We start from the raw sequence: 27,753 nt of genomic DNA on the forward strand, positions 1-27,753 counted from the left end.
ACCCTTCCAGCTTAGAGAATCAGGCATGGACTAAGCAATAGGAAAGGCTTGCACTTTTTTTCCTAGCACATACCTTAATAACTCTCAGTTCTAGCTGGAACAGTAACCACGGGGCTCTGACGAACATGAGAAAATGATGGACTGGTTTCTTTGACAGATTTGCCTTGTTTTATGAGAAGTGTGTCATACCAACCTGCTTTCAGTGTCTGTACAAGTGACAAACTATTTTTGCTTGGTTTCCAGCTCTGCTCATGCATTCAGGATAAGCACAGAAGTGATTCTTAACTTCTGATCTTCTTGTTTGATCTTTAGGATAAAAGAAATCTAGTCCAATTACTATATCTGTCTAGCAATAGGTATTGTCTAATATATCATAAGCATTAAATGAATATATTGTTTTGTGTCAGTAAATCAAGAAAAATACCTACACATTGAGTTAAAAGTTTAAAAAAAAGAGAGAGAAAATGCAATTAGCCCTAATGCAAGTGAATTAAATGCTTTGAAATAAATGCAAATTAATTGTTTTTCTGGAATATATTGCTAATATGTGAAACTAGGTACTGCAGGGTTTATATGAGTCTAATAAAGTCCATGATCAGACATGTACCAGATTAACTACTTCTCTTATACCACAATAGTTAGTTCCATACAGGTGTAAATACCACATTTTATCACTCAGGTTTGTTGACATCAGTTTAATGATTTAGCTGCAGCATGGTATAGAGGTGACTATTACCTGGCTGGGATTGGATTGGGTTAGATTGGATTAAACTGGCTGCTCCCTGGAAGATGCTCACAGATTAGGGCATAGCAGTAATGGCAATTGTGTCCACATGGATGAGGACAGCCATGTCCCCTTCAGCTGACTTAGAAAGGAGAGCTGTGTAGTGCAGTGAGGAGCCCTCCTCAGCCTGGATAGCTGGTCTGGCTGGGGGCACATGTCTCTCCTCCAACTCCAGAGGTGTTTGGTGGATCCGACACAGGTGTGGGAGAGAGGTTGAACTCCTGGTATCTGCAGCAGGAACCCATCCAGGTGGAAGGCTGTAGCCGTGTTGGGGTTTGTTTCCATCTGTATCCACTTCATCCTTTGACTAAAATCCTTTTCTCTCCTTCCCAGATCACAGCTCCCTATCTCCACATAGGGGCAATAACCATCATGGTCCTCCTGTCCTGGCCCGTGGCTCTTCATGCCATCAGAGCCGACAAGAAAGGTACGGTAGCTCTGCTTCCTGCTCCCTATATGACAAAAGACGTATATCAGTGTGGGAAAGTAGGTGGGCAGGAGCCTTTTCCTCCCACACCTGCAGTCCAGCTGGAAGAGACTTTTAACTTCTGTGTATCCCAGGGAAACTAGCAGGGCTGGGGCTTGGGCTGTGCACTGTCCTCTGGCTGTCCAGGTGCGTTACTGGTTTGCATGTTCCCTTCCAGTTTTGGCCTGTATCAAGGCAGTGACCTGCCTTGAGATGGAGGAGATTAGCAGAAGTACCCATGTTCTGATTCATGCATGGAAATTTGTTCAGCCCTCTGCGGGGAAAAAACAGCCCGTGGCAGCTCTCTTGGCTGACTTTTGTTTGCTATTCTCAGCTTTGCTGTCTCAGAAGGGATCTCTAGTCCAGTCAATCCATGTCAGACTAGTGCATCTCAGGAGAAGCCAGCTGAGATAGGGGAAAGAGCTTCTTGATCAGTTCTTAGTGTTATCTCATGGGAAGTTCCTGTTCACCTCCAAGAAGAGTGACCAAGTAGTGTAAGGACGAGGCCAGATACCAGGAACAACTGCAGAAGAGCCTGGCTCTGGGACTGGCTATTTTTCTCTGACCTAGTCTCTCCACATAGCCAAAATTATCTACATGACACCCATCTGCAGATATTGATTTGTAATAAAAATCACAGACAGAATGGGCTGCTGAAAGCGTTTTTTTTTCCTGCCCAGGATTTTTCTTATTGAACTACAGCTGGGGATGTTGGGAGGGAATATGCTGGGACCCTAGACATGACAGTCCACCATGCCTAATGGACACCCAGCTCAATACATCAGCTTGGTGTAAGCCCAAGTTCCTTCAGAGCCACTGGCACAACATGCAAAGGGGCGGTGGTACCCATTCAAGAAAGAAATACTGGCACATAGGTGCTCATTTCTCAGAGGAACTGTTTTGTTCCCGGAGGTGAAGGCTCACTGGAGCTCCTGGACAATGTGTTAACAGACTCCAGAGAAGACCGTAGGGAATGAGTTGTCAAGTTTCTGAGATGCAATACCCATGCAGTCAGTCTGTAGGATTCTGTAGGTCACACACAGAAGGTCACTGACAACAATCTGAATGAACCAAGGAAGTATTCACCTTAAGGGAATGTAACATAGTTGAAGGAGAAAGGTTTCTCCTCCTCTTCACTGTGAATGAAACTTCAAAATGTTGCTTGTTCTTACCCGAGTAAGAAAAAAAATCAGCATCCATCTATTGAGAATTGTTTTTCTACAGATGGGGGATATTTCATTGCACCACCTCTAAAGAAAAAGAAATTAAGGCCATGTCTTGCTGTAAGGCATAGTGAGATGTAATTAAAGCACAAAACCTGCAGTCCTGACTTAGCCCATGTCCTTGCTTTGACAAGTTTGTTTTCCTGGGTTGCATTGTTTGGAGAGAAACATATGAAATATGAAAATTAGGGGAAAAAGGGATGGGACAAAGCCCAACAGCTACTTTAGCTGGAGGGCTGTATTAAAAGTCAAGCTGCAAGGCAAACCCGTATGTTACCACATGGATTAACTCTAGCCTTCCTCCTTCAAATTCTTTCAGTTGTTCAGGTGATAATTGTTGGTCCATACCTGGCTATCCTTCTCTTTCTTTTCTTGATACCTCTGGGGATGTACTCTCCTTGCATCAGAGAGATGGGGACACTTGGACCAAAGCCAGCCCTCATTGGACACCGTGGAGCACCAATGGTAGGTCTGGAGAAGTTATTTTACATCATTTCTTCATCCTGTGTCTTGCTACCTTCATCATCATCTTCTGGTTTTTTTTCTGTGAAATCTGTAGAGGGTGGAAGGGGACACATTTCCTTTTAGAATTGCATGCCAAAGGCATCACTGCATGGGTTTGCTAACACGGATAACACTGTTCCTGAGGGGCAAGATGCGTTTGGTGGCTAAAGTGGAAGAAAACAAACAGTAGACTTTAACAAGATAACAATGTTCCCTTAATAAAAACCAGAGGTGTTACAGAGACAGAAAGTACTTACAGAGTCCTCCACAGTGTGTTTGAAAATTATCTGCTCATGTGCTTTTTTTTTTTTTTTTTTTTTTTTTCAGCTGGCACCAGAAAACACCGAGATGTCATTTCAGAAGACAATTGAACATGGTGGGGATGGTCTTGAAACAGATGTCACCATCAGGTAAGGGGAAAATATCGCATCTCACAGAATATGCACTGCTTTTTCTAAGAGTTGCCTTTGGAGACGTGCAACGCCAGGCAATGAGGTTTTACTGATGGCTGGGACAGGGTCCCTCAGTTGGTGCGTGATGATAAGGGCTGTAGGGCATGGTTGTTCTCAGGCAAGTCAATGAGCTGTAGCTATTGATTTAACAGTCGTTATTTCTACAGTATATTTTAAATGCTTTGCAGAGTATAAAGACAAGTCCCTACCTTAGTTTGACTTCTACACCACAGTGAGGGCTGTATCAGGCCTGCAAACCAACAGAAAATTGTGTTCAGACTTGGGACAGCATAGTCCTAATTATTAGTTGTTTAATTGCCTTTGTTTGTGGGACCCATTGCCATGAATTGCTAACATGCTGTGCAGGATGAGCAGTTTCCAGGCACTGAATGAGAAAAATATTAATGCTTAGAAGTTTTACTGATGTAGACCCTTCTATAAGAGAAAATTTTGCCTTTCCATCACTGTCCATTTAGACTTCAGTCCTCTGAAACCCATGGAAGCATTTTGGTGTCAGCAAAAAGAGATTTCAACCATAAGTTACTACCTATTTTTGGAGGGGCTGGCAAGCATAAATGCCACCATCTCCACTTTTCCCCTGAGGAAACTGAGGCACAGACAGGCATGACTTCTCCAAGGTCACCCAGCAGTACTTAATCCAGAAATAAACTGGTGTCTTGAGCCTCAGCCTTCCTCCCTATCCCACCCTCTGCACTGAGGGAGGCTGTACTGCTGCATTCACGGTGGCCCACATATTCTTCTGACCTGGCATGAGTCTGCTCGTGCCATGAACAAACCTGCACTCCAAGTGACCTGAACTCTTGCTCTCCAACAGCTATGATGGGGTTCCTTTCCTCATGCATGACAGCACCTTGAGGAGGACAACTAACATCAAGGAGGTCTATCCCAATGAAACTGCTCAAAATGCCGCGTTATTCTCCTGGGATGCCCTGGAGGAGTTGAATGCTGGAACGTGGTTCCTTAAGGTAAGCACCATAAAGGACTATCATCAACTGGATGGAGAAGACACCAGCTGCCTACTACTTAATAGCATGAATGTTAGGAGAGGAACTACTGGTTGACCCAAAACTCAAAGAAGTCAGTAGAAATCCTTCAGGTGGGGTCTCCTTGCTTTGTCCAGTTGGCCTTTAGGCTTAGGAGACCTATAACAATTGGCTAGTGGGTGTTCTTGTGGCTCCTCATCATGGCGGCAGCAGCAGAACACATGGGCTAGGGGAAGAAGACAAGAGCTACTTGTGCAAGGTGCTGTGTATAATAGTCACAGCTAACATGATGAGACAGAGAAGCACAGCAAAACTAGCTGTAAACTATGCAATTTAGGTCCCAGAAGCAGCGTTGTCACAGCCTGGGTTAATTTCCTCTGTTTCTCAGGTAGAAGAGCTAAGCAAAATAAAAGATCCTCGCCCGCTGAGGGCTGATGTCAAACTTTTTCCCTCTTAGAGATAAGAGTTTTTTGCATGCAGCTGACTTCCAGAGGTGACTGCCTGATTGATTTCCTTTTTTATATCTGTTTATTTCTAGGACAAACCATTTTCATGCATGGGCTCACTGTCAAGGGCAGATCAAAACCAGGCAATGAATCAGTCAATTTACAAGCTAAGTAATTTCTTGCGCCTCGCAGACAGTCAGAATAAACTTGTGATATTTGATCTCTACCGCCCTCCAGAGAAACATCCTTACAGGAACTCGTGGATCAACAGAACCCTGGAAGTCATCCTCAGCGAGTCGGGGATTAGACCCCATCTGGTAGGGTGGCCTCACTCCTCCATATACCTTTTTATTGCTCTCTGAATTGGGACTTCGGGGTCACACCTTGCATGATTTCACCTGCATAAAGTCCGTCCCGCTGCATTTCACTTGTTTTAAGAGGCATCATTTGGAGTATATTCCTACTATTGGTTCCTCAGCAAGTACAAAATGGTGTAACCCTACAGCAGCACAGGGAAATAAGTCAGTATATATACCAGCTGATGCTTTAGCCCCTAAGTGGCATCCTTTCATCATTGTAATAATTGGCAGCCTACTCCCTGCCAGCCGTGCTTATTTTACATATTGCATAGAAACTCCTGGCTTAAATTAAAATACACTGAGTTGGGAGCCTTCATTGCCTTTCTCCTTCCCCTGGCAATGGATAAATGCTAAACGCATATGGATCAGGTTAGGTACCCATCGATGTCCGGGGAGTTACGCTGATCTGTGTCTGCTGAAGATCTCTTCTCTCATGCTGGGAGAATGGGAGAACAGAATATTTTCTGTTGCCTTTCCCATAAACCAAAGCTGTCTTTCCATTCATTTCAAACACCGCATCTTTTGTTGGGCTGTGTGAAACGTACTCACTGATTTCAAGTTGATAAGCAAGGAACAGTGAATACTTATTTCTTGATGAAAGTGACTTGCAAGTCTTAACTCTGCATCCAAATGCTCTTTGATCATTGAACAAAACATGTCATTTGACCGGCTGGGTTAAGCCCCTCAAGACGTTCTCTTTCCTGGGTTTGTGTGAAGGGCAGGGCACATTAGTAGGTCTGCTGTGAATTCACTGGGTCCTCTTGTTGCCTACAGGTCCTCTGGCTGGAGAATGACATGAGGTCCTTTGTTCAGTCTGTTGCTCCTGGGTTTCAGCAGACAATGGGCAGTAAGGCCCCGGTTGAAGACCTATTGATGGACAATATTGTCAAACTCAATCTGGCCTACACTGAAATGTCCAGTGAAGATATCCGGTAGGTTGCAGTTTCAGCCCCAAGTACAGTCGGTGGACTACATCGGGATGATGTTTGCCTCATGCGTGTGGCAATGTCTCCCTCCAGTGACCAGCTCCAGGATCCATTCCATTTTCAGAATCGCTGCTTTAGATCAAGCAGCCATCCCTGTTTTATTCTGGGAGTGAAGGACCGTTGTTCACTCCTACTGTTGACCGGTGTGTGGTCAAGAGGTGGCATACGTAATTACACCCCCTCCTGTCCCCAAGTCCATATTTACTTGACCAGGCTCTGGGGATCTCCTGGGTAGAATATCAGAGCTCTCTCCTAATTTCTTGTCATTGTATTCATGCCATCCTCAGTCCTACCAACAGTGAATTATGGAGAGTGAACAGCTATTTCACCTCCCGTGGCTCTTCCACAGACATCGGTGTGAGTGCATAATGCTGTGGTGAGAGACCATCACTCTCTTGTAGCTGATGTTTTGGAGACTTCATTTCTTGTCTCTGTTACCTCCAGTACACTGTTGCTTGTGACACACTGAAAATGTCATCTTTTCAATGGAAGGCTCCACATTCATTGCAGAAGTTTCCAAAATGGTTCCCTCCAAAAAGAAAAGAAAAAAAGAAAAGCCAGTCTTACCTGTCCAGCTTTCCTTTTATAAATAAGATTCTTTGCTTTTTCCAGTGCACAAACCCACTGAAATTTAATTAAAAAAAAAAAAAAAAGAAAGAAAATGAGGAGTTTAATCCTTTGGATGAGAGTAATGTTCATGTTTTTGCAATGATAATTTTCACAGGATGTAAAATCCTATGTAGATCCATTGGGGTAAACCCTGGATAGATCCTAAGTAGATTTACAAATGCTGTTATTGATGATACAGTCCTTTACCATTGCACAGAGTATGAACTTACTTCATATTAAGTTTCAGTAGCTTATAAGAACTTGAAAAATGATGAGTTGATGCGGCAAACAAACATAAGTAGCCCGCTTCGAGGTAGTTTTGAACACAATATGGGGAGATTACAAACACATCATTACATTGATTCTTATGGCAGAAGGGTAAGAAAAGTTTTGACCTTTTGGACATTTTAACTGCATTTGCTTCCAGCAGATCAGCTATTCTGTATTGACCAATTGTGAACGATTAATTATTGGCTGGTTGGCTTTCCTTTCTATTCCTTATCTAGGTCCTAAAGCAACCCCTTCCTACAGAAAGTTGCTGTTTCTCCTTGATTCAGCCCAAAGGAAGTACTAACCTCCTTGCTTAACGAATGCTGTTGCCTTTTGGTCTTTTAAAGGAAATACGCTGAGGCAAACATTACCACCAACCTCTATGTGATCAATGAGCCATGGCTTTTCTCCCTGGCGTGGTGCTCTGGGGCACACTCTGTGACCACCAATGCCGTCCACACGCTGAAGAATCTCAGCCAGCCACTCTTCCTCATGGTAAGCAAAAATCCTCCCCTTCCCAGGGGTAGGAAGTAGGGTTGGGATGTTCATGGTTACCTTTGGAGACCATGGGGCAGTTCATGCATGGATAAAGGACCCTTTGCATGAAAAGGACCTGAGTTGAAACCTGGCAGTTGGTGTTCACTAAAGGACAATTTTGCCAGACAAAATGAGATACCACCAGTTGATGTTAATGTTGGAGGGAAGTAGTGAGAACTACAGGGCCTGCCTGTACAAACAAGAGGTCCCTGTTATATTCACTGTGATGTGCTACAATCTTCTTGGCCACACAACAGACCTGTTTTTGTGAAGGATGATGATTTGGCACCAACATGCACTGGTGAGTGGCCACTTTGAAATGCCGCCAAATGCTTTAAACACCTGAGGGTTGTTACTGCACATGCAAATCAGGCAGCTGAATGGCCATATCTGAGCAGCAGGAAAGAGCTTGAACAACTTTTTTGCATATCTTGGGATCTTGGTGGTGGACACATACTCTGTTCTCTTCCAGACTCCGCAGCAGTACAACATCATGTGGATCCTGACAGATCTGACCTCTGTGCTCCTCATCTCACTCATCTTTGCTCTGCACTGGTAACTACCAAGTTGCTAATGGCCACCCTAAACCTGATCTTTTGTGCCAGGTGGAGGGAAGGAGGGATGTTTTTGGGTGATCTGAAGGGTTAAAACTACTCTTGAGAACATTACTTTTCCCTTCAGGAGCTAGAAGAGAGCCCTGAAAGTCTGCAAAAACCTCTCTGCTTCTTCTGCTTGCTCTCATTTTCCCTTGCCATTTTGGCAGCTTGGGCATTGCCTACCCTCAGGGTTCAGTGGAGACCTGGTGGATTTACAGTAGCAACAAACCAGTTATCGAACGTCTGCATAGGCCAGACCCCCTGAGAAGAAAATGTCTGAGTGTGTCACAGACAGCACATTTTGTTTCTTCCCACGCTGTCAAAAACATTGCCTCTGCTTAATAATTGGGAAATCTGGGGTTCGTAGGACGGGTTCACTCCAGCAAATCGGGTTGGGCTGCTGGATGCTCTGCTCTGCAGAGTTGGATGAGGAACTTGCTTGTGCTCTTACCCCAGCGGTGCCCAAGGAAAGCAGGAGGTGCTGGGCTCAGGTCTTCTACTGGCCGGCTGCGGGTGGGTGGAAGGACCAGCCCGGCCAGCCCAGGGGTGTTTTCTGCAGGGGTGCTGGCAGCACAACTCTGCTGCTGGTGACAGCAAGGGGAAAGTTCGGGAATCTCCTGCGTGCACAGTCCAGATTGTTTGTAACCATGACTTGCTTTGGCATAGGAAAGGGTGGCAGCTCTAATTTTTGCTCTGGGGTGGTGGAGAAATGAATTAGTAGCAGTATGGCCAGGCGGTGAACTAAAAGCTGTACAGGCGTGTTTGCTGGGCACCCAGGCTTTTCCCTTCCCAAGGCAAAATGGCTCCTTCCCTTCCTTCACCCTGCCCTGTTCTCCTCAGGTCCTGCTTTAGCGGCTTTCACCTTGCTTTCAAGCCTCCAATTTGCAGGATGGTTCGCAGCCACTCCTGCAATGCATCTCCACCACCATCAGACCTTCCCATGCCTGTCTCCTCCAGGCTCGCGTTCATGTTGTGTGTACGTTTCCCAGGGCCCTGAATATGCTTCTGATCCAGCCAAATAACAACCTTTTCTGGGCACATAACAACATTTTCTCCCAGCCCTGCTGGGAGTGAAGGGCCATCAGCAGTGCCTGAGAGCCCTGCGTGGTCTTGTTTGTCAGGTTTACGAATGCACCAAAATCGCAATTTTTAAATTTTCCTGGCTGCTTAGGAACTAGCAGCTGCAGGGCATTTGAGCTCTTAACTATTTCTTAGAAAACAGGACTTAGTCACAAATTTGTCTTCAAAATGCTGTTGCACACATGAAGTGTGGATACTTAGACATCAGTCAGGCACTGGAGTCCCTTCTCGGTAAGGATCTGAGCAAATCCCAAAATACTGGGGCAGTTCCTGCCGTGACAAAGTAGAAAAAAGGTGTCTGGGGCACCAGGGAGCTGCGAGGGGAACAACAGCAAGCAGTGGCCTGACCCAGGTGCTTTTCCCCATGCAGGTGGCGAGAGCGGAGTTTCTCCTGCTGTGCCCATGACGGTGGCCCGATGCTGGAGAGCGGCACCTACAACAAGTTCAGGACAGGTGAGGAGGGCGAGGAGAGCCGGGAGCCGCATCCTGCTCAGGGCCATCTCCTTGGGGGCACTGGGGTCCTGATGGATGGATGGATGGGTTGGTGATGGGTGCCCATGCTCTGGTCAAGGATGGCTTCGTCCTGGGTTGTCTCAGTCTCAGCTGGCAGTGATTTCTCCCCTCTGTTCAGCACTGGTGAGGCCATGTCTAGGCACTGAGTCCAGTTCAGGCTCCCCAGTACCAAGTAGATTGTGACAAGTGGGAGCAAGCTCAGTGGGGCCACTACGCTGGCGGACGGGGCATTTGAGATCTGGGTTTGCACAGTAGGGGAGAAGGTCAAGGGGCTTCTTATCACTGTCTGCAACCATCTAATGGGAGGGTGTAGAGAAGATGTTTCTTGAATGTGCAGTGACATCAACACATGCTACCACCTTGGAAATTTTTACTAGATATAAAGAGAAAAAAAAAATCTTCCCCATGAGGGTGGTCAGATACTGGAACAGGGGCCCAGACGCGTGGGGAATATCCACCCTCAGAGATGTTCAAAGCCCTGAGCAGTCCAATCTAATTGGCCCTGCTTCAAGCAGAGGTTGGGGCAGAGACCTCCAGACGTCCCCTCCAATATGCATTATTCTGCGATGCTGTGAAAAGAAACCCCAGAGGTGCTGAGCACTCTTGGATCTACAAGGTGGGGTGGGATTGACTGGGGACCCTCCCATGCACCAGGTCTCTGCACCCATGGAGCTACCATCCAGGCAAAATGACCCAACCTGGGCTTCACGCATTTTCAGCCAGGTTCTGTTTGCTCACGACAGATGGCAAAACAACTGCAGATGTTTCAGTAGCTCTCTGTATGTCCCCTTTTCCAGAGCTCAGCGACATGCCCGCTGTCTTGGCCTGATATGGACAGGGAGGGGACGTGGACCTGCCATCTCGATGAGGACTAGAGAGCAGACCCTCTCCTGCTGCCCCTTCCTGCAGTGCAAACACCAACCTGCCAAGGGGCTCAGGTCCACCTGGGGAGGAGGAGCCCTTTGCCTCTGTGTGGAGGAGGCAGGAGATGAGCACTGAGCTTCCTCTCCTACAGTTTTACTCACAGTTCCATACCTGGCGGGGAGCCCTGGGCTGTAGGGAGCACAGATGGAGTTGCAGCCACGAAGAAGCTGTGCACCATGATGAGATGCAGCAACCGCGTGGAAGCCACCATTTAACTCTGAGACCATTGGCATCCTACAGGGCAATCATCCTGTAATCCCTCCTGCCGTGCGTAAGCCCTCTGTTTCCACAGCTGTGTTTTACACATTCTGCAAATATCTGAGCATCCTCCAGTCCTCCTCATTCTCAGCTGCCCGTGTTTCTCCCGACAGACCGGCTTCTTCTCCACAGACTCCCTCCCTCCTTCCTTGCAGGTCTCCTCCATCCCTGAGAGCACACTAGTCCCACCACGATGGTCAAGTGCTGCTGGCTGGGTCACTGTGGTCCGTACCTTTCTATAATGCAGGCAGTGGCAGCTTAGGTTTTCCTTTTCCCCACTCTTGCCCTGCCATAGACCCTAACGGGACAGTTTCTTCCCCTTGGCTGTGACCGAGGGTGTATCTTCCCATGGGTGCTGAAGGACTTTTTGGTGTCTTGGCCGTGTAGCTACTGAGACTATGACCAGGAGCACACCACTTTCCTTCAGAAGGATTGAGTTGCATGTGAACCAGTCCCACCAAGTGTCCTGTTTGCTTTTCCCTTGGGAAGGTCTGTATAACCACACTGTGCCCTGGGATTTATTCCAATTTTCATTTCTCCCAGTGGCTGCTGGCACACAGGAGGGAGGGGGTCTATGCCCCGCACTGCAAGGGAGATGTGAGCATCTCCCAGGTTTAAGCCATAAATTTCTACTTGAATGGATAATAAGAACACATTTTTTGTAAATTGCAAGTGCTGTTTTAAATACATTTTAGCTCTCCTACCCTGTTTTGTTCTTATTTCAACAAACTGGGAAAGGGGAAGAAAATAGCAGTCTTTACCTGAATCAGGCTATAGACATTTTCTCATACACGAGTCTCACACAGCTTGGTGTTTTTGCTAACTAAACCTATCACAAGTGAATAATGACAGAGAAGCATTAGGTTTCAGAGTTAGCTGTGCTGAGAAGCACTCAAACTTTTCCAAGTTGCAGTTTTGGAGTATTTTGGAGGCTAGAAATGCAAAAAGGCAGCATTCTCTTTTGGAAAAGGGCTGAAGGGCTGGTGCGTTGGTATAGAGCAGCTCCAGATCTATGAAGCATGGGGAGAAGATGCTACCGATGCTGTTAAACCCCCTTCCCATGCTCTGCAGCCATAGCTGGGTCATAGTTTTTTGTGGGTACCACTCACACGGAGGTACGTTAGTAGCGAAAATGAGGAGGTGGAGAGTGTGTGGGTTGAGCGGTGGTGTGCACCATGGGGTCCTCAGCCTGTCCCCTGGTGTCCAGGTGAGGGACTTAGCTGTGGTCCCCCAACTGCTGCTTTTAATATGTATTAGGAAAAGCCACCTCAATGCACCATCGTCCATGTATCTAGCTGCTGGTTGGTCATTACACAGTGGTATCTCCCTGTACTCACCTTCCTCATCCTCAGCAGCCTTGTCCAGGCACAGCCTGGCCTATTAGACCTGTGGTCTCCTGCAACGCCTTACGCCCTGTCACATCTCGGCTATTCTTTTTGTTGCTTCACAGCTAGCAGGGTCTGGCAACGCCGTTAAGCATGGGGTTGGTAGTCTGACTCCCACACACAACCTTTTCACCCAGTACTTCCTGCTGAATTACTGGCTGAATCCAGTGATTCAGCTCAAAACTGCCCTTTGTGGAAGAACCAGCCCTTGTCTTAGAGGATGACCAATGGAGACTCCCTGGGCTGCAGTGTTTTTTACGCAAAAAGAAAAGTTTTCACTTAATTTCCAGTCCAGGCACGCTGATGATTTGCTCCCAATTGCTGGATACTCTCACCAGGAGTCCCACTCTGCAAGAAGAAGTCTTGTCCCCAGTGAGGACCTGGGAGCCCTGAGCCCACCCTTCCCCGTGGAGACATCACCACAACCACGCAGCGGAGAACAGCCTCCCACAAGCCACTTGATGCTTTTTAATTAGAATATTTCGCTTGGACATATGTTTTTCATGTTACATCGCTTGGTGTGAATACAAAGAGGCCAGCAGACGCTAATACATATGACACACAGGCACACGCACACAGAGTCCCGGCACCCCCCCCAAAATGATGGGGTGCGTGGGAGGCCAACAGAGCTGTAAGTGGAGGGATGAGGGTGGTGGGCAGGGGAAAGCTGGCCCAGGACAGCGCTGGAAAACATTGCTGTGCTGCATCATCTACTGAGTGTGCTGTGGGAGGCAATGATGGCTGGAGACTCACGAAAAGCAGTGGTGGTGATGGGGATGATGAGCACGTGTCTAAGGATCCCTGGGGCAGCTGGGAAAGGGAGAGAAGCATCAGAGATGGATGGTGAGAAGGCAGCTTGGCTCCCAGTGTAGCCTTGGCTGGTGTAACCATACTCCCGTCACCAGAATGCCTTGGGTAGGGGGATGGTGGAGGAAGGGGATCTCCTAGCAGCCCTGTCTGGCTGGTGGATGTCTCCGTGCAGCATCTCATTCACTTTTGTGCAGCAACCGAGTTCCAAAGTCACTGCTGGATCCCAGCTGGATGTCATGGTCCTTGAGGTCCGGTAGGCAGTGCTGCCGACTCTGCCTGGCACGCCATGGTGTTGGAGGTCTGAGTCCAGCTGAGCTTAAGAGAACAATACATGACACCCTACAATATGGACTTTTATGAAAGCAGCCAAACTCAGCCCAATGCACAGGACCAAGAGAGGTCTCCCCCATCTACTGAGATCCACTCAGCATTAATGACACCAGCACCAGATCTTGGTGGACAATTGTCACCCCTCCTGATGCCCCACACCCAGGCATGTGCTCCTTTGCAGCCTGGATTTTGGAAAGGCACCCCAAGCTCCTTCCCCTGCATCCCCCCAGACACAACATGGCTTCAGCCTCCTCTCTGCTGGCAGGTCCCAACTCTGCTCCAGAGCAGGCTGGTCCGCACTGCGTGGCATCAGGTGGAAGAGCGGTGAGAACAACCAGCCAGCAGATTAGTACAGCCAACCAAGGATAGAGAAAAGCCCACTGAAATCAAGGGCCTGCCCTTGCTGTGAGTGGTTCAGGTCTAGCTGGGACTCATAAAGAGCCATTTTTATACAGCAACACACACAAAAGCACAATAAAATAATTAGCTGTTTCCAACCCTGATGGCCAAGTCCATGTTTGAATTACAGCTCAACGCAGGCTTGGCCTCAGTCTTCCAAGCATGGGGACTTCAAAACCCCTACATCCATATTGAAGCTTGCAGTAAAGATACTCCCAGGGTTAATTCATCTGGGCACAGGGGGCAAAAGGAGATAATTTGTCTTCCAAGCTTCACTTCCAGCTGAGCTCATAAGTTGGGAAAGATGCACCTTAGCCTCTGGCAATCACAGCTCTGGGAGAATCCCTGGGCGAGGGATTGTCCTGCAGGTCACCCTCAGCCCCGAGTCAGTGTCCAGATACTGGCACAAAATGCAGGATTTTTTTTCCTTTTTAATATTTTAAAAAATAAATAGAAGAAGAAACAAAACTTTAAAATTTGTTCTTTAAATATTTCCAGCATTGCACAGACAGCACTTTAGTACTCTAACCTGTTGGATCAGTAGTTTGTTTATTTTGATTCCTAGTTAAAATGTGCTCCTCCCAGCCTGCTTTTTCTTTCTGTCCTTCTTAAGAACGCAACATATTCTTTTGTAACGTCAAAAAAACCAAGCCCTGCAGTGTTCACTGGACATCTTTCCAGCATGGGTCCAGCTGAAACCAGGACAGTCAGGGCTCTGTTATTCCTCTTCAAACCTGAAATGCCCATAACCTCACCAAAAAGCCGTTAGCATCCTGATAGCTCTCTCTTACTTAAGAAAAAAACCAAACCAAACCAAAACAAGCCACGCACACACATACACACACACACACACACACAAATCCTCTTCCGAGAGCCTTTGCGATGCCAACCCTTGGGTTCAGGCAAACCTCCTGCTGCAGTGTCTTTGCTCAGTCACTGTCTGAGAGCAGCGGTGTCCCCTGGAAATCTTTGAGGTGTAAGATGGAGTCGGGGTGCAGGGTGGGGAAGGAGAACGGGAGGTCAGAGATAGTCGTCTTCGCTGGAAGGGGAGGTGGGATTTGAGCCCTCAAGGTCAGAGTCCAGCGAACTCCCTGATGGTGTTCGGCTCATCTTCCACATCTGGGAGGCAAAGGTTCTCCCCCAGCTGCACGGGTATCCCACAGGCCTCAGCTGGTGAATTAGCCTCATGGCCACCTGCCAGTGGCTTCTTGCAGTTCACTTGCTACCCTTTGCACTCCTCTGTTTGCTCATGGCTGTTAGCATCTGGCTGATGTATGAGGTCAAAAGATCATCCATCTTGTACCCCTGAGGAGGAGACAGAAGATGTTACCGGCCTTTAGAGCATAGATCACAGTCTCTGGCTCATGCCTCCAGAACACACTGGCTACCAGTTTTTGACTTTCAACTTTTCAGGTACATTTTGACCTGTTCCACTATTCTCCTTGAGTGAAATGACATCACCACAAGGAACACAGTGCAAACATAATTTGGAGTGTTGAGATGGAGGAACTCAACATCCCAGGATGCTCTTGAGGCTGGGATGAGACCTGGATTTTCAAATGGCCAACAAAATACTGAATGCCTCAGATAATAAACAATTAATCCAGCAAAAATTTTTATCCTTCATGCTTTGGGTTTAAGATAGTCTAGGAGGAGGTTTGTTTCTGTGACTGTTACGAGGGACAAGCTGGGCAAAGGATCTTGGTAAGAGGGCTCAAGAGTACCCCCTGAACCCACGTTGGCTTTAACATGCTTTTCAGACCAGCGACAGGGAGCAATGCCTCATGCTCCTGAGATGGCAAAGTCCCAAGCACCTCAGGCTTGCTTGTAGGTTGGATGATGGACCAACTGAGAGCCCTGATCCATTGAGCAGAGCCATGGGAAATGCAGAAGAAAAAAAACACATTGGGGGGCTCTTCTAAGAGATCACTTTCAGCCCAGAGAATCCCTGAGACACAATTTGCTGGAAGCATTTAATTTTGCCTGTCAAAGTCAGGATTTAGTCTAACTGCGTCCAATAATCTTTAATGCTCCTTACCAGGGAGGTCTCGCAGAGCAGCTTGCTTCCTCTCACCAGGTTGCCAATGGTTATATGAAAGTATGTGTTGCCACTGCTCCAGTTGGAGATCTTGGTGAAGGGGTGAGTGATGAGAATATCCTGGTGGGAAACACAAGACTGACACTCAACATGTGAAAGCCTCGCCTTTCACGAAGGGCTGTGGGGACCTCTCATGTCCTTGTTCACTTTCCATCAAAGCAGGCCAAGGAAGTCTACTGTGATGAGACTGTACCATGGCCTCATGGGAATGGCGGTGAGATGCAAGACTCTGGATCCTCCAGTGCTTGTGGAGGACTGCCGTACTACAATCACCATGCGGCTGGTGGAAGTAACTAGCAGGAGCTAATTTACTCCAGCTCCTGTCCTAACATCTGTGAAAAGATTAAGGAAGGAGTGTGTGTATGCTCCAGTTACAGGGCCCTAATAGTTGATGCTCCCAATCCATCTCCTGTTGAAAAAGGCTGGGCTGGCTCTCTACAACAGTGAATTTCAGCCTCCAGAGACTTTTCCGGCTATCCAGCCTTTCTAACTAGGCTTAATGAGAACTCCTGAAGTTCTGAACAGCACACTCTTTGGGGTGACCTCTGTGAGGAGTTGGGGAGTGGGCTCAGGAGCATCTGGTGAAGACCTCAGTTTTGCTTACCTTGGTTTTGGGATCGATGAGGCTGACTCCATGCTTATTGATGGCAATTAGAAGGATTTCTGGATAATTTGGCTCTGTAGTTTGCTGTTGGAAATGAGATTAACTGGTTAGGGGATGTGTCATGCAAAATCAGACCCCTTCCTATTTCCTCTCTCCCTGTCTTCTTGCCAGCATTTGGTGGCCCTTTAACTGCTATCCAGTTTATCCTTTATAGATAAACATAGAGGTCATTAAGGTATCAGCAGTGGTCAGGGCTGTCTACTTAAGTACAGATGTCCTAAATGCATGATAACCAGTGGGCGACTTGCTGACAGCATTAAGTTCCTTGCTTCCTTTGGTGGCCTCCCAAAAGTGAAGCCATCTTGCCATTGGCAAGGAAGAGCTGGGACAGGCTGGCAAACCCCAGACATCTCTTCTCCTCTTCCAGTCTCTGTTTTGTGTTCTGCTCATCCTCATGCCTGCTGCTGTGGACCTCCAGGCCAAGACTACACTGCTCTGTCCCCTTCTGATCTTTACATTCAGTTTTGTTCCTGACAGTAAACCCTTCTCCCAGCCCTGTGTCATGAGGACCTCCAATTTGTTTGATTGATGAGTCAGAGCACAGGGGATGGGGGTTCAGCTCTTGGTGCCGCTACAGATTTCTTGGCTACCAAGTCACTCCTGGTGGAAAAATCACAGGATATATTCAGATCCCTTATGCTGTCTAAGATGGGTATAAGAGAAAATGGCGTGCCCAAGTTCAAGGAACTCATGAGTAATTTTAGCAACTTGTTTCCAGCCCAAGCTCACTGTGTGGTCATTGAGAAAAGGGAGTTGCAATAAGGTGTCCAGAGTACTTGGACAGACTTCATGACTACTGGCCTCTACTGTCTTTGATGGAAGTCTGGTGCTGTGGTGGGTGGTCTGGATTTGGTTCATGGTAGGTGCAGACATGTGCCTTGGAAAACCACACGTTTGCCTTGGCAAAACAGAGAATGGCTCTTCAGCAGCACAGCTACGAGTATAGACCCAATGACTGAGATATGCTGAAGCTCTACAATGCCTTTGTCTGTGTAAAGAGGCAGGGCAGCAATAAATGAGTGTATCAGCCCTTTACTGATGGAGAGTCTCACACTCTTTCCCTGCTTCATCGGAGTTGTCCCAGTCTGGTCCAGAACTGGGACAACCCTGCATACCTGGAACCCTTCTGTTATATGGGGCTCCTGACCTTGGCTAAAAGCTGCCAGAAAACCCCCAAGAAGGGAAGGTACCTTCACTTCAAAAAATGCTGATCCAAATGTAGGCCACTTGAAGACAATCTTTAGGAAGGCAAGCTTGGCTTCTTCTCTTGTTTTGCCTGCGTGCTTATTGTAGTATGCCACGATGGACTGCAACAGAGAACACAACAGAGCTGGAGGGTTTGCACTACCTAACACCAGGGATGTTTGTAGGGAAGGAGCATCAGTCCCACAAAGATGGTCGGTTCTAGTTTCTGCTCCAATGAACACTTCACAAAAGTGCTGGCTGGTCACTGGAGCAGGGCCTGGAACCAAGGCAGGTCCTTCTTGCTTAGATGAGCTGTGCTGGTGACTCCATTAAAGGGATTATAAGTTTTGATCCTCCAATTTATGCAGCAGAGGAGACAGACCTTCAACCCAGAGAAGCTGATAGCTTGCTGCTTAGGCACATGGCTGAGTTCAAGACCCAGGAAACAGAAAGGACTTATAAGACTATTTCTTTGGCAGTGAGACGCCTATGTTATTTTATGGCTCTAGACAAGTCTGTACCTGTGCCACAGCTCTTCCTGTGTAAAGCAGGGAGAATTACCCCTCTACTCAGTAGTCTGCCTTGAACAACAGACCTTTACATGAGACCATCTCCCAGCATGTGTCCGTATGACATTGCATCCACCCACCACGGCCACAGCCACATGCAGCACAAAGAAAACCCACTGCAAGGCACGCGTGTATGAGCGCGCATGTACAATTCCTCCTCGTGGTGATGTTGGGAAGGCTGCAGCTCTGCTAAGCCTCCAAAGGGACCATGGGTCACTCATTCTGGCAGCCCCACTTCAACGTTGAACGTCAAACAATTCACCCAAGAGACTCGGCTTCCCGCAGCCAGACCTGGCATATGACTCAAGCTGTTGTTTTACCCTTTTCCAGTCGTCTGGAGAGAGCTGCCGGACGAGGTCCTGAGGCACCAGCTCCTTCAGGAGCTTGGGGATGCTGGGGAAATAGGACTTGTCATCCTCAAACTTCACCCGGTAGATGAGAGCTGCCAGCTGCAGGACCTCTTCCCGTGTGCACTTGTGGTAGCCGCGCAGATACTTTGGTAACTCCTGCATGGAGGAAGGAACAATTCAGAGATAGAGGGGATGACCACAGACCTTCACCCTCGGATGTTAAATGGAGTTTGTGGAGGTATCCAGCCCCTGGTTAAGAGGCCATGCTCTGGGAACACTCGTAGCAGTTGTGTTGAGCGTGGTGGAAAGGCACCGGCTCAGCTGAGACCACACTAGATGTTTTAAAGATCCTCTCTGCTCTAAAACAGTCTCCTGTTCCTACATGGAACAGGGAGGTGCCTATGTTAGCTGTCAGGTGTGTGAACCTACAGTTTTATTCACCCTCCCTCATCCCAGGAGATCCACCCCTAGTAATGGCCACTTGGAATTGGATGGGTTTTCTGCCTTTTTTTTTTTTTTTTTAATTTTAAAAATCTATTCCCTCGTTACCAGAAGTGTCTGAAAATGTCTCAAGTGACTAACTAACTCAAGCATTAAGGGATGCAGTCATACTGGGATAACCACTTTATCTAGGCAAGAACACAGGGAGTGTATGTGTATGTGAGAGAGAGCTTCGGGACATGAAGGTGTCTCTTCCACACCAGAAGAAACAAAAGCAGAACTCTAACTTCTCACCTGACTGCTGGGACCATCACAGCTCATCTCCATGAATGGGGGTGGCTGAAAACCCTCGTGATGCCTCTGAATTCAGCCTCCCTGCTGAGGCTGCCAGCAGGACACACTCTCTCCTGTTTCTTGCTGCCCACCCAAGAGCTGCTGGCCCAAATCCCAGCTGAGCTGGTTACCCTAAAGTGCACAAAGGCTGCTCCTCACCATGGAACTCAATAGCGCTCTTTCCAGTGCTCTATTTAAGGCAAGAGTTCTTCCTATTTAATGCAAGACTTCATCCATCTGCAGATGGATAAAGCCTTTGTAACCCATTCCTAATTCCTCCCAAGTCTCCACTGCTATTGCAGGCTCCCGGAGTACCTGGTAATAGTGGAAGATTGAGTCTGCCATCGAGTCCTTTCCAGGCGTTGTGTTGGTCCACAGCTTTTTCATGAAGAACACTTGGTAGGTGAGGGAAGGCACTATACCTGTGCAAGGGAAGCAGGGAGCAGATATGTAAAAGCGATGTTGTGAGTACCACCTCGTAATCGGTGTCCATGCAAGCCAGCGGTGCCCATGTGCCATCACAACCTGCAGGGACAGGGGCAATTGCAAGGCCAAATGGACTCTGACCTTGTGGAAAACCCCCACATTTTTTCCCTTGCAAAGCTTTAATAAAATGGAAAGAGTGTCTGGATTCACTTGCACGACTGTACTTCAGTGATAGTGCTCGTGCCTAATGCAGGACCGAGGAATTGCACCCTGGTGGCACGTGTGTTTTGCAGCCAGTGATATATTCAGCAGAGCTGCAGCCAGCTCCACTGTGGATGTGGGCAGCAAGGCGAGATGAATCCCACCACGGAAACCTTCCCACAGACAGGCCCTGGAGAGCTGCCCACCGTCAGGTGCTCTTTGTAGGGGCCAGGTCTAGCCCTGGAGCAGAGGTCTTGCTGCTCCTGGACAGATGATGTCCCAGGTGATGTCCCTAGGGCTGTCCCCAGACAGCAGACCCACAGTAGTGTGGCCCAACAGATGTGGCAGACCGTGTGGTCAATCTAGTTTGAAAGGTCTGGAGGGCTCTGGGAGGGCTCTATCTGACCCACAATGGAGAAAAGTCACCATTACCATCTTTTGCTGGTCTTGCTTTCTTTATCCAGTCCGTCAGGTGTCTCACAAAGTCAAAGAAGAAATCTCCCTCGGGGACGCTGATGACCTGGGGGACACAGCACATGGTTATGAAGAGTGAGCAAGTGGCAAGAAGCCACAGGCAGGGTTGGCCATTGCCCCATCTCCTGTAGTTGTTGCTCGCTGCTTTGTCCCCGTTACGCTGATGTGTTACAAACTGCTGACATGAGAAAGCCACAGCCAGCACCTTGCTGCAGGCTCTGTCTCTAATTTCACCCATTAATCCTTACCACGGCTTCCTATTTCACTGGAGCCATTCGTTTCCCTTCATGATGACTGCCTCCATAGATTTCTCCCAGTTGCCTGAGGCAGCTCTAAGCTTCACATTTTTCTTACTTAATCCTTTTTTATAAACCTGACTCAGCAACAGGCTAGGAGAGCTTTGCCTGTGTTTTAAGCCCTTTGGGACGATTGCTGTAAGTCAGGGCTGTGGGACTGCGAATCTCACCTGTAGCAGGTTGGATCTGACTTAGCGACACCGCGCTGCTTGCCGAGAAATGCATCTCACCCGTGAGGGTGCAGAGAGCTCTGGCTCCACCAATGTGTACCCACTGGCAGGTGGGTCACCCCGAGTGCCTCGGGGCTACCCCAGCCTCTGGGTGGGTCACTCACCTTGTCGGAGATTTTGACGAAGAGGCTGAAGCCCTCAGAGGACTTTAGGAGCAGCCTGTTGGAGATGTTCTGGCAGAAGTCCTTGGCTTTTGTGCTGGACTCCACCTCAAATGCCTACAAAGAAATGAAGATCCTCACCACTGCTACCTCAAGGTTAATTTCCACTTTATGGTCTCTGAGGAGCTCTAGGGTCAAGCTGCACAAAGGGATTTAGGTGCCCACCACCAATGAAATCGGTGACATTGTGGATTGTGGCTCTGGGCATGGGAAGGGACGTTTGGAGAAGCTCAGCCATGTTACTGCTGTACCGTTGCGCTTCGTGATGCTCTATCTGTATCCTGTGCTGGCTTATCCAGAGCTCCCTGGGCAACACAAAAGATTTTTCTGATCTAACAGTTACGTCTCAGAGCTGTTTTTCTAGGGGGGGGGTAGAAAGCAAGCGAGATACCTCCAGGCTGATTTGTCCCAACTGTCTCTCCACTGATGAAGATGAGGTCAGATGCCTGGCTTAGACCAAACGCCTGACTTCTAGGTAGCTGAAGAGAGGGGAGATGACTCCTGCTTTACGTGTGGATGGGATTTCTAAAGGACTGTCCCACCTGCATGCAGGTCCCAGTCCTGGTTTTGCCTTTTGAGCTGTGCTCAGCATTTACATCACCTCAGTCTTGTTCTGTCCACTTAAAGAGATTCGGTTCGTAGCAGTTTAAGGAATTTAAGCTTCTGACCACCACATGCATGACTCTGTTAGCCTGAACCACCACAGCCCATGTTCCACACCCCACAAGAGGCCAGCCTGGAGCTCAGTGCTGCTGGTGTTCAGCAGCTCTTCAGTGCAGATGCATGTTGTACTGGAATGGTGCTACACTGCCAGTCCACCTGGGTGACTGCCATGGCCGAAAGGATCACAGCAAACCCATCCAAGTGCAAAAGTCCCACTGGCTCCTTCTACTGGCTCTCACACAGATGCATGTGTATAAAGCTCATTGCTGGTTGTGTAGAAAAAAGCACTCAAAGTGATGAGAAATCCCAGTAGTTCTCTCAACTCCCCATTACAGATAAGCAAGCTGCTGGAGAGGAATCCTTTTCCTTCCATGGGTGTGCACTCCTTTACACAGAAACCCACTCGGAAATACAGGAATTTAGTTGTGCCCAAGGGCACGAAGGGAGAGAGAGATATGAGCCTCACAGGAAGACTGTAATCAGTAGCATGAGACAGCAGTATCTGCAAGGACATGCATATCTGCTCTGGCATCAATATAACGAGCTGCCTTATTAGCATGTAAGATGCTTAATGAGAGGTTCCTGAGTGCAGTTATGATTTTTGTGTCATCTCAGGTCAGAAGGTATAATTTCAGTTACCTGCTTGCCAGTGCTGCCATAATATGCCCAGTCCCCAGGGAGCCCCATCACGGTACTCCGCTTGGTGTAGTTGGGTGGACAATGTCTGTTGGTCTAGGCTGCAAATAACTGGTAGCCAAGGCTTGTGAGCCACTGTGAGTGAATGGAGATGAACCCACCCAGTTTCCTTCTTTCTGGGGTCATAGTATAAAGCCTTCAGCAAACACTAGCACATCTTGAAAAACGTGAATTGCAGCAAATCAAACCCCTGAGCTGGTCAGGATAGATAAGGATGGGTTTTCCTTACACTGCTCTGGTCCAGAGTCTTCTGGAAAGGATGAGTTTTTCTGAATCAGAACCAATATTAGCCTCTTCTGAGATTTTAATAGGAAAATTGACTGCCATCCTGACAGAAAAGAAGAATTTCCTTCTCCCCTGTTTACCTCATCGGTGTCATCAGGGAAGTAAACCTTGTGGAAAATTTGGGTCGTTTTGTGTTGAATGGCTTCCACTTCTACCAGATGGGGCGGGTACTTCCTGGATCCATTCCTGCAAAACAGGAGGTGGCAAGTGCCAAAGCATCAAAGCAAGAATCTTTTGTTTAAATCTTCCATTTTAATACATATTATTTTTTGAGTAACTTCAGCTACTTCCTTAATATTAGGGGGTTTTCCCCTCCTAAAAAAAAAAAAAGCAAAATTGTAATGGGGAATAGGTTGTAGGTGACTTAGAAGGACCTGGACAAAGTCAACTTAATTAATCTCTACTTTCCCTCACACAGTTTATCAGCGATATCCTCCGCCCAATGTCCCTTTCATTCACTTGGTTGAACACAGAGAGAGAGGCTGTGAGTTTTCACTGTCCCCCCCAGCCACTAAAATATCTCCTACTCATATTTTCTCATGCATATTTGGATGCTGTGGCACAGTCAGGACTAGGAGGTCTTGTGGTGCCGTACCTCAGGGCTTTCTGGAGTCTCTGGATGCAGTCTGCTGCCAAGGGGTGATGTTTCCTGGACTGCAGGAACCTCTGGACATGGGGCAGGAGGATGTTACTTGGAGGGAAAAGGCCTGTACACAACCACAACAGCTCCCAGCCTTTCTCTTCACTGTACCTACACAAGGAAAGACCCAGGAAGAAAAAAAATCACCCAGAGCACGGACACTTCAGATCTGCTTTGCTCAACAGAGGCTAGTGCATTTGGGCCAAGGGGAAGGAATGACTCTTACTTGATGTGGTTGTCTGTGAGCTGCTTGAGGGTCTGACAGTAGATTTCATCCTTCAGGGGTTCGGCTTTCAAGGCACCTTCAAATATTTGATCTGTCAGCTCATTAACTGAGCGGGTCCTTTTCGATGGATAGTCACCCATATACTTCAGCACTGGTGGGAGGTAGGAGTCAAGGATCAACTAACTGGGATGACTGGGGAAGCCCTTCTGTTGATGATGTCATTAAAGACATCCTACACATGACTACAGAAGCAGCTGCAATTTGATGGATGGGGCTCAGTGTATCGTAAAGGCTTTAGATTGCTTTAGGCGATGTCCAGCAAGCTCTCTCCCTTTATCATGCACCGTCTTAGGTGGAAAGAATTGTTTTGGGGTCAGGATATGTAGACCTAAGAAAGCTGCATGTGATCATGTGTTACCTGATCACACATACAGGTACTATTGTAAAAGACCAGATTTTCGGCTAGTGTCAGACACCAGTGGAGCTGCAGTAACGTGAACCAAATAACTACCTTCACCGTCATGCCAAATTGCAACTATCCTGCAGGAGAACAGGCCACAGTTTTCTGAATTAACATGTATGACACAGCAAGAGGAAAAGGATAAAATTACAAATGCCCTCTTGTTTTTTTGCCAGTTCTTTGAATTAACATGTATGACACAGCAAGAGGAAAAGGATAAAATTACAAATGCCCTCTTGTTTTTTTGCCAGTTCTTTGAATTAACATGTATGACACAGCAAGAGGAAAAGGATAAAATTACAAATGCCCTCTTGTTTTTTTGCCAGTTCTTTGAATTCCTCCTCCTGTTATTATTTGCTAGTAAGAGGAAACCAGTATTAGCAGCAAGAATATAATATTAATCAGTAACAGGCTTATATAAACAGAATGTTCAAACCATGAAGATTGGATCCTAGAGCAAAGTCTCACCAAAAAATAAAAGCTACTTCAACAGATTGGATTGATGTCTGCACTCAGTTCATCTCTCCCATGCTGTGTACATTCTGCCAGGTAAGGGATATTCAGTCCTCGAGGCCATGTGGACTGTTTGCATCCACACTGATTAGGTCTACAGCCTTCCACAGCAGATGTATTTTGGAGAGACATAGCTGAAGCAAGCCAGAACAGAGCCAGTGAGTTAACCACTAAGCAGTGTGGACCAGCAGGACTCAATAACTTGTTCTCTGGCCCTCATTTACTAAGAAGCAGACACCCCTCAGGTCGCAAGGATGCTTGAGTACAGATTTCAGGATCAGACCTATCTCCAAGCCTGCAACATGGTCCCCAAGCCCTTAAGAGGGACAAGAAACTTTTCCAAGGGCTTTGCTTGGGGCCCTAAAGAGCCTGGTCAACCCTTTGCCTGTCAGACGTGTTGCCCAAGGGCTCCCCCAGGCAGTGGAAGGATATCAATGAAGGCCATGCAGGCTTCTTGGGAGAGCTCCTCGCTGCCCAGGATCTTCTTCAACAACGGCTGTTTGATGGGCTCACGGGTGTAACACCACAGCTTGTCCTTCCCGCGGCTCTTGGTGATCATGACCCGGCTGAGGGTATGCTTCGGAGGTGGCCTGGTGGCAAAGGCAAAGCAAGAGGAAAGGTGGAGAGGTTAGAATGATAAAAGGGACGGCTTGTGGCCAGTGTTTCACCTGGGAAGGTTGCTCACAACACCTGGCTAATGAACTCTTACACCAAATGGGACTTCACAGTTTAGCAAGTATCCAGCTCCGGTTCTGCCCAAAGATAACCGTTTGTACTTTCCTAGGGCTCGGAAAAGTCCCTTAGGGCCCCTGCCCAAGTACTGACACCAAAACAACCTTCTCTACCCCGAAAAGCTTCTAACCACAAGAGGAAGAATGACGGCAATGGATGGTCAGGGCAGCAACACTGAAAGAATATTGCCTAGCAGAACAAGCCTACCAGGGTGAAGACATCCCCGAGGATCTGGTCTGCCTCTTTGGATTGCCAGCCCATCTGAACAGGAGTGGGAGTTTTGGCATCAGTTTGGTCAGCTGCATTCAGCAGTGGTGCACATTTAAGTCTTTGGAGCTGAGATGAAAATGCCCGCACCTAATTCAACTGCTGCCTATGAGGTCTGAGGCTGTGTACGGGATCATAGGAAAGCAATATGAGACCACTATGCACAGCCTCCCACATAATACTAAATTTCACAGTTAAACCTGTGCTGAGCCAATCTGAAGAATCTTTCTTAAAAGAAACCTTGTCTGTGTAGGAAAACCTACAGCTCAAATGCCATGACCTAAACTGGAGGTTGCAATTGTACAAAGTCACACAAGGGCATATTCGGAGTCTTTTCCCGTAGCCAAAAATTTCCTTATTCCCACGCTACCTGGATATGGATTCCTATTCTTATAATATTTGAAGATGGTTTAAAACAATCACCTAAAATAATCATAGGAAAATTCCTCCAAGGTGTATGGCTTTACTCTCTCTTCACTGTCTGAAATTGCCAGCTGAGAGGTTCTGATAACATCTTGCCGTTGGTCAGGGGTCATCGTGACCAGTGCCTGTGAGATGAAAAGGTCTCTGTCACCCACTATATTTGATATAATATATATCTGGTGTATTCAGAGAGAGGAAGCAGATACAAAATCAAAAGAAGAACAGTGAGTGAATAAGAATAACCCATTAATTCCAGTTAATAGTAAGAACTGTGTAATTGTCATTTTGCTGTGCCATTCTCAGTCACCAATGCAAGGAATAACAAATGTTTCTATAGCATGGATCATTTTCTAATGAAGATAATGTGCTTTGGATGATACAGCTCCATATCTGAATGTAGTGGTTCCCTCCAACCCCAAATATACATTCAAGTAATGAGGCCAGCTGGAGGGATTTAGATTCATGGATATTCCAAGTCACAAGCTTCTGGTGTTCGAGGTGACAAGATCAGAAGAAAGGCTGAGATCACTTCGGCCTTGGACAACTTGTCACCTCTCTCAGCCACTTTAGTTTCCACCTTATCATAGGGAGACTCTGGCCAGATCTAAGCTCTTCAGGAAGCCTTTGACCTCCTCAGGCTTTGTATCAAGTTTTGACATTCTGTAAGACAGCTTACCACGATCTCCAGTGGAGGCATGGTGACTGTAGGCAAGACGTACACGGAATCGGTTGGGAAATCTCCTCTCTGCTTGGTCCGTTCATTGAACCCATTAGCCCACCCTGAGTTCATCACATGTTCTCCTGTGTCCTGGTCCAGAACTATGAGGTCTCCTTTGAGGAAGCTGAGGAACCCGGATTCTTCTCCCACTGTAAGAAAAACAACCGTTAGTTTGGTATTTTTTTCCCAAATCCCTTGGAAGTAATTAATCTATCTATACGTTTACCACTGGGCTGGGTCATTTACTTACCAGGGTTTGGGTTGTCTTGGAGAGTGACCACATACTTGGATCTCTTCCTTAGTCCTTCAAGGAAGGTCACCACCAGGTCCCGGATATCCTCTGCGTTGTTGGAGGTGAAAGTGTACTCATCGCCTTTAATGGTGGCCAAGGTGAAACTCTGCCCTTGCAACTTTCCCCCTCTGGGATATGTTTTGATAGGAGACATAAATAAGAAACGTAATGGCATCAAGAGGCAAAGCCTGGAAAAAGGCTGGTTTATGGTGAGATTACCAGCTAAATCTGTTGCTCCTTACCTGCTGCTTGACACAGCTGTGATCTCTGGGAAAGAGAGCTCTAAGAGAACCTGCTCCTGTTCATCCACAAAGTACACCCCTGTCCAGTTGACAGCTACAATCACATCATTTTTAGGCAGGCTTGGCCCTGAATTGAAGACAAGACATACAATCGGTTCATGAAGTGTCTTAGGATATAGAAAGTGTGTGCATTTCAAAGGAAGATGCAAAGATCAAAAACCTCAGTGTTATTT

At 47.4% G+C, this 27,753-nt stretch overlaps 2 protein-coding genes across 4 annotated transcripts in view; one reads left to right on the plus strand and one right to left on the minus strand.

Annotated features, from left to right (window-relative positions):
* GDPD4 (glycerophosphodiester phosphodiesterase domain containing 4) overlaps positions 1–11,708 on the plus strand; it is a 33,519-nt gene extending 21,811 nt beyond the window's left edge. For both annotated transcript variants that reach the window (XM_075050453.1, XM_075050454.1), the window contains exons 7-16: positions 1,118–1,211; positions 2,793–2,938; positions 3,305–3,387; positions 4,265–4,415; positions 4,972–5,196; positions 6,013–6,170; positions 7,451–7,598; positions 8,113–8,195; positions 9,687–9,769; positions 10,627–11,708. In XM_075050453.1, coding sequence (XP_074906554.1) covers positions 1,118–1,211; positions 2,793–2,938; positions 3,305–3,387; positions 4,265–4,415; positions 4,972–5,196; positions 6,013–6,170; positions 7,451–7,598; positions 8,113–8,195; positions 9,687–9,769; positions 10,627–10,658 — 1,203 coding nt within the window. In that variant the 3' untranslated portion in view covers positions 10,659–11,708. The remainder of the gene's footprint in view (positions 1–1,117; positions 1,212–2,792; positions 2,939–3,304; positions 3,388–4,264; positions 4,416–4,971; positions 5,197–6,012; positions 6,171–7,450; positions 7,599–8,112; positions 8,196–9,686; positions 9,770–10,626) is intronic.
* A 1,150-nt stretch (positions 11,709–12,858) lies between these two features.
* The window catches only part of MYO7A (myosin VIIA), a 65,262-nt gene continuing 50,367 nt past the window's right edge, over positions 12,859–27,753 (minus strand). Inside the window, exons 32-47 of one of the 2 annotated variants that reach the window (XM_075050456.1) lie at positions 27,521–27,647; positions 27,237–27,406; positions 26,945–27,135; positions 26,269–26,393; positions 25,279–25,436; positions 23,874–24,027; positions 23,603–23,758; positions 23,088–23,193; positions 21,307–21,420; positions 20,635–20,722; positions 19,891–19,997; positions 18,772–18,957; positions 17,894–18,004; positions 16,638–16,721; positions 15,974–16,093; positions 12,859–15,240 (exon numbers count right to left, since the gene is read on the minus strand). In XM_075050456.1, coding sequence (XP_074906557.1) covers positions 15,151–15,240; positions 15,974–16,093; positions 16,638–16,721; positions 17,894–18,004; positions 18,772–18,957; positions 19,891–19,997; positions 20,635–20,722; positions 21,307–21,420; positions 23,088–23,193; positions 23,603–23,758; positions 23,874–24,027; positions 25,279–25,436; positions 26,269–26,393; positions 26,945–27,135; positions 27,237–27,406; positions 27,521–27,647 — 2,087 coding nt within the window. In that variant the 3' untranslated portion in view covers positions 12,859–15,150. Of the gene's footprint in view, positions 15,241–15,973; positions 16,094–16,637; positions 16,722–17,887; positions 18,005–18,771; positions 18,958–19,890; positions 19,998–20,634; positions 20,723–21,306; positions 21,421–23,087; positions 23,194–23,602; positions 23,759–23,873; positions 24,028–25,278; positions 25,437–26,268; positions 26,394–26,944; positions 27,136–27,236; positions 27,407–27,520; positions 27,648–27,753 lie in introns of both variants that reach the window. The other variant, XM_075050455.1, reaches the window with a different exon arrangement.

Source organism: Buteo buteo, chromosome 18 (genome assembly GCF_964188355.1).
Source record: "Buteo buteo chromosome 18, bButBut1.hap1.1, whole genome shotgun sequence".
NCBI lineage: Eukaryota > Metazoa > Chordata > Aves > Accipitriformes > Accipitridae > Buteo > Buteo buteo.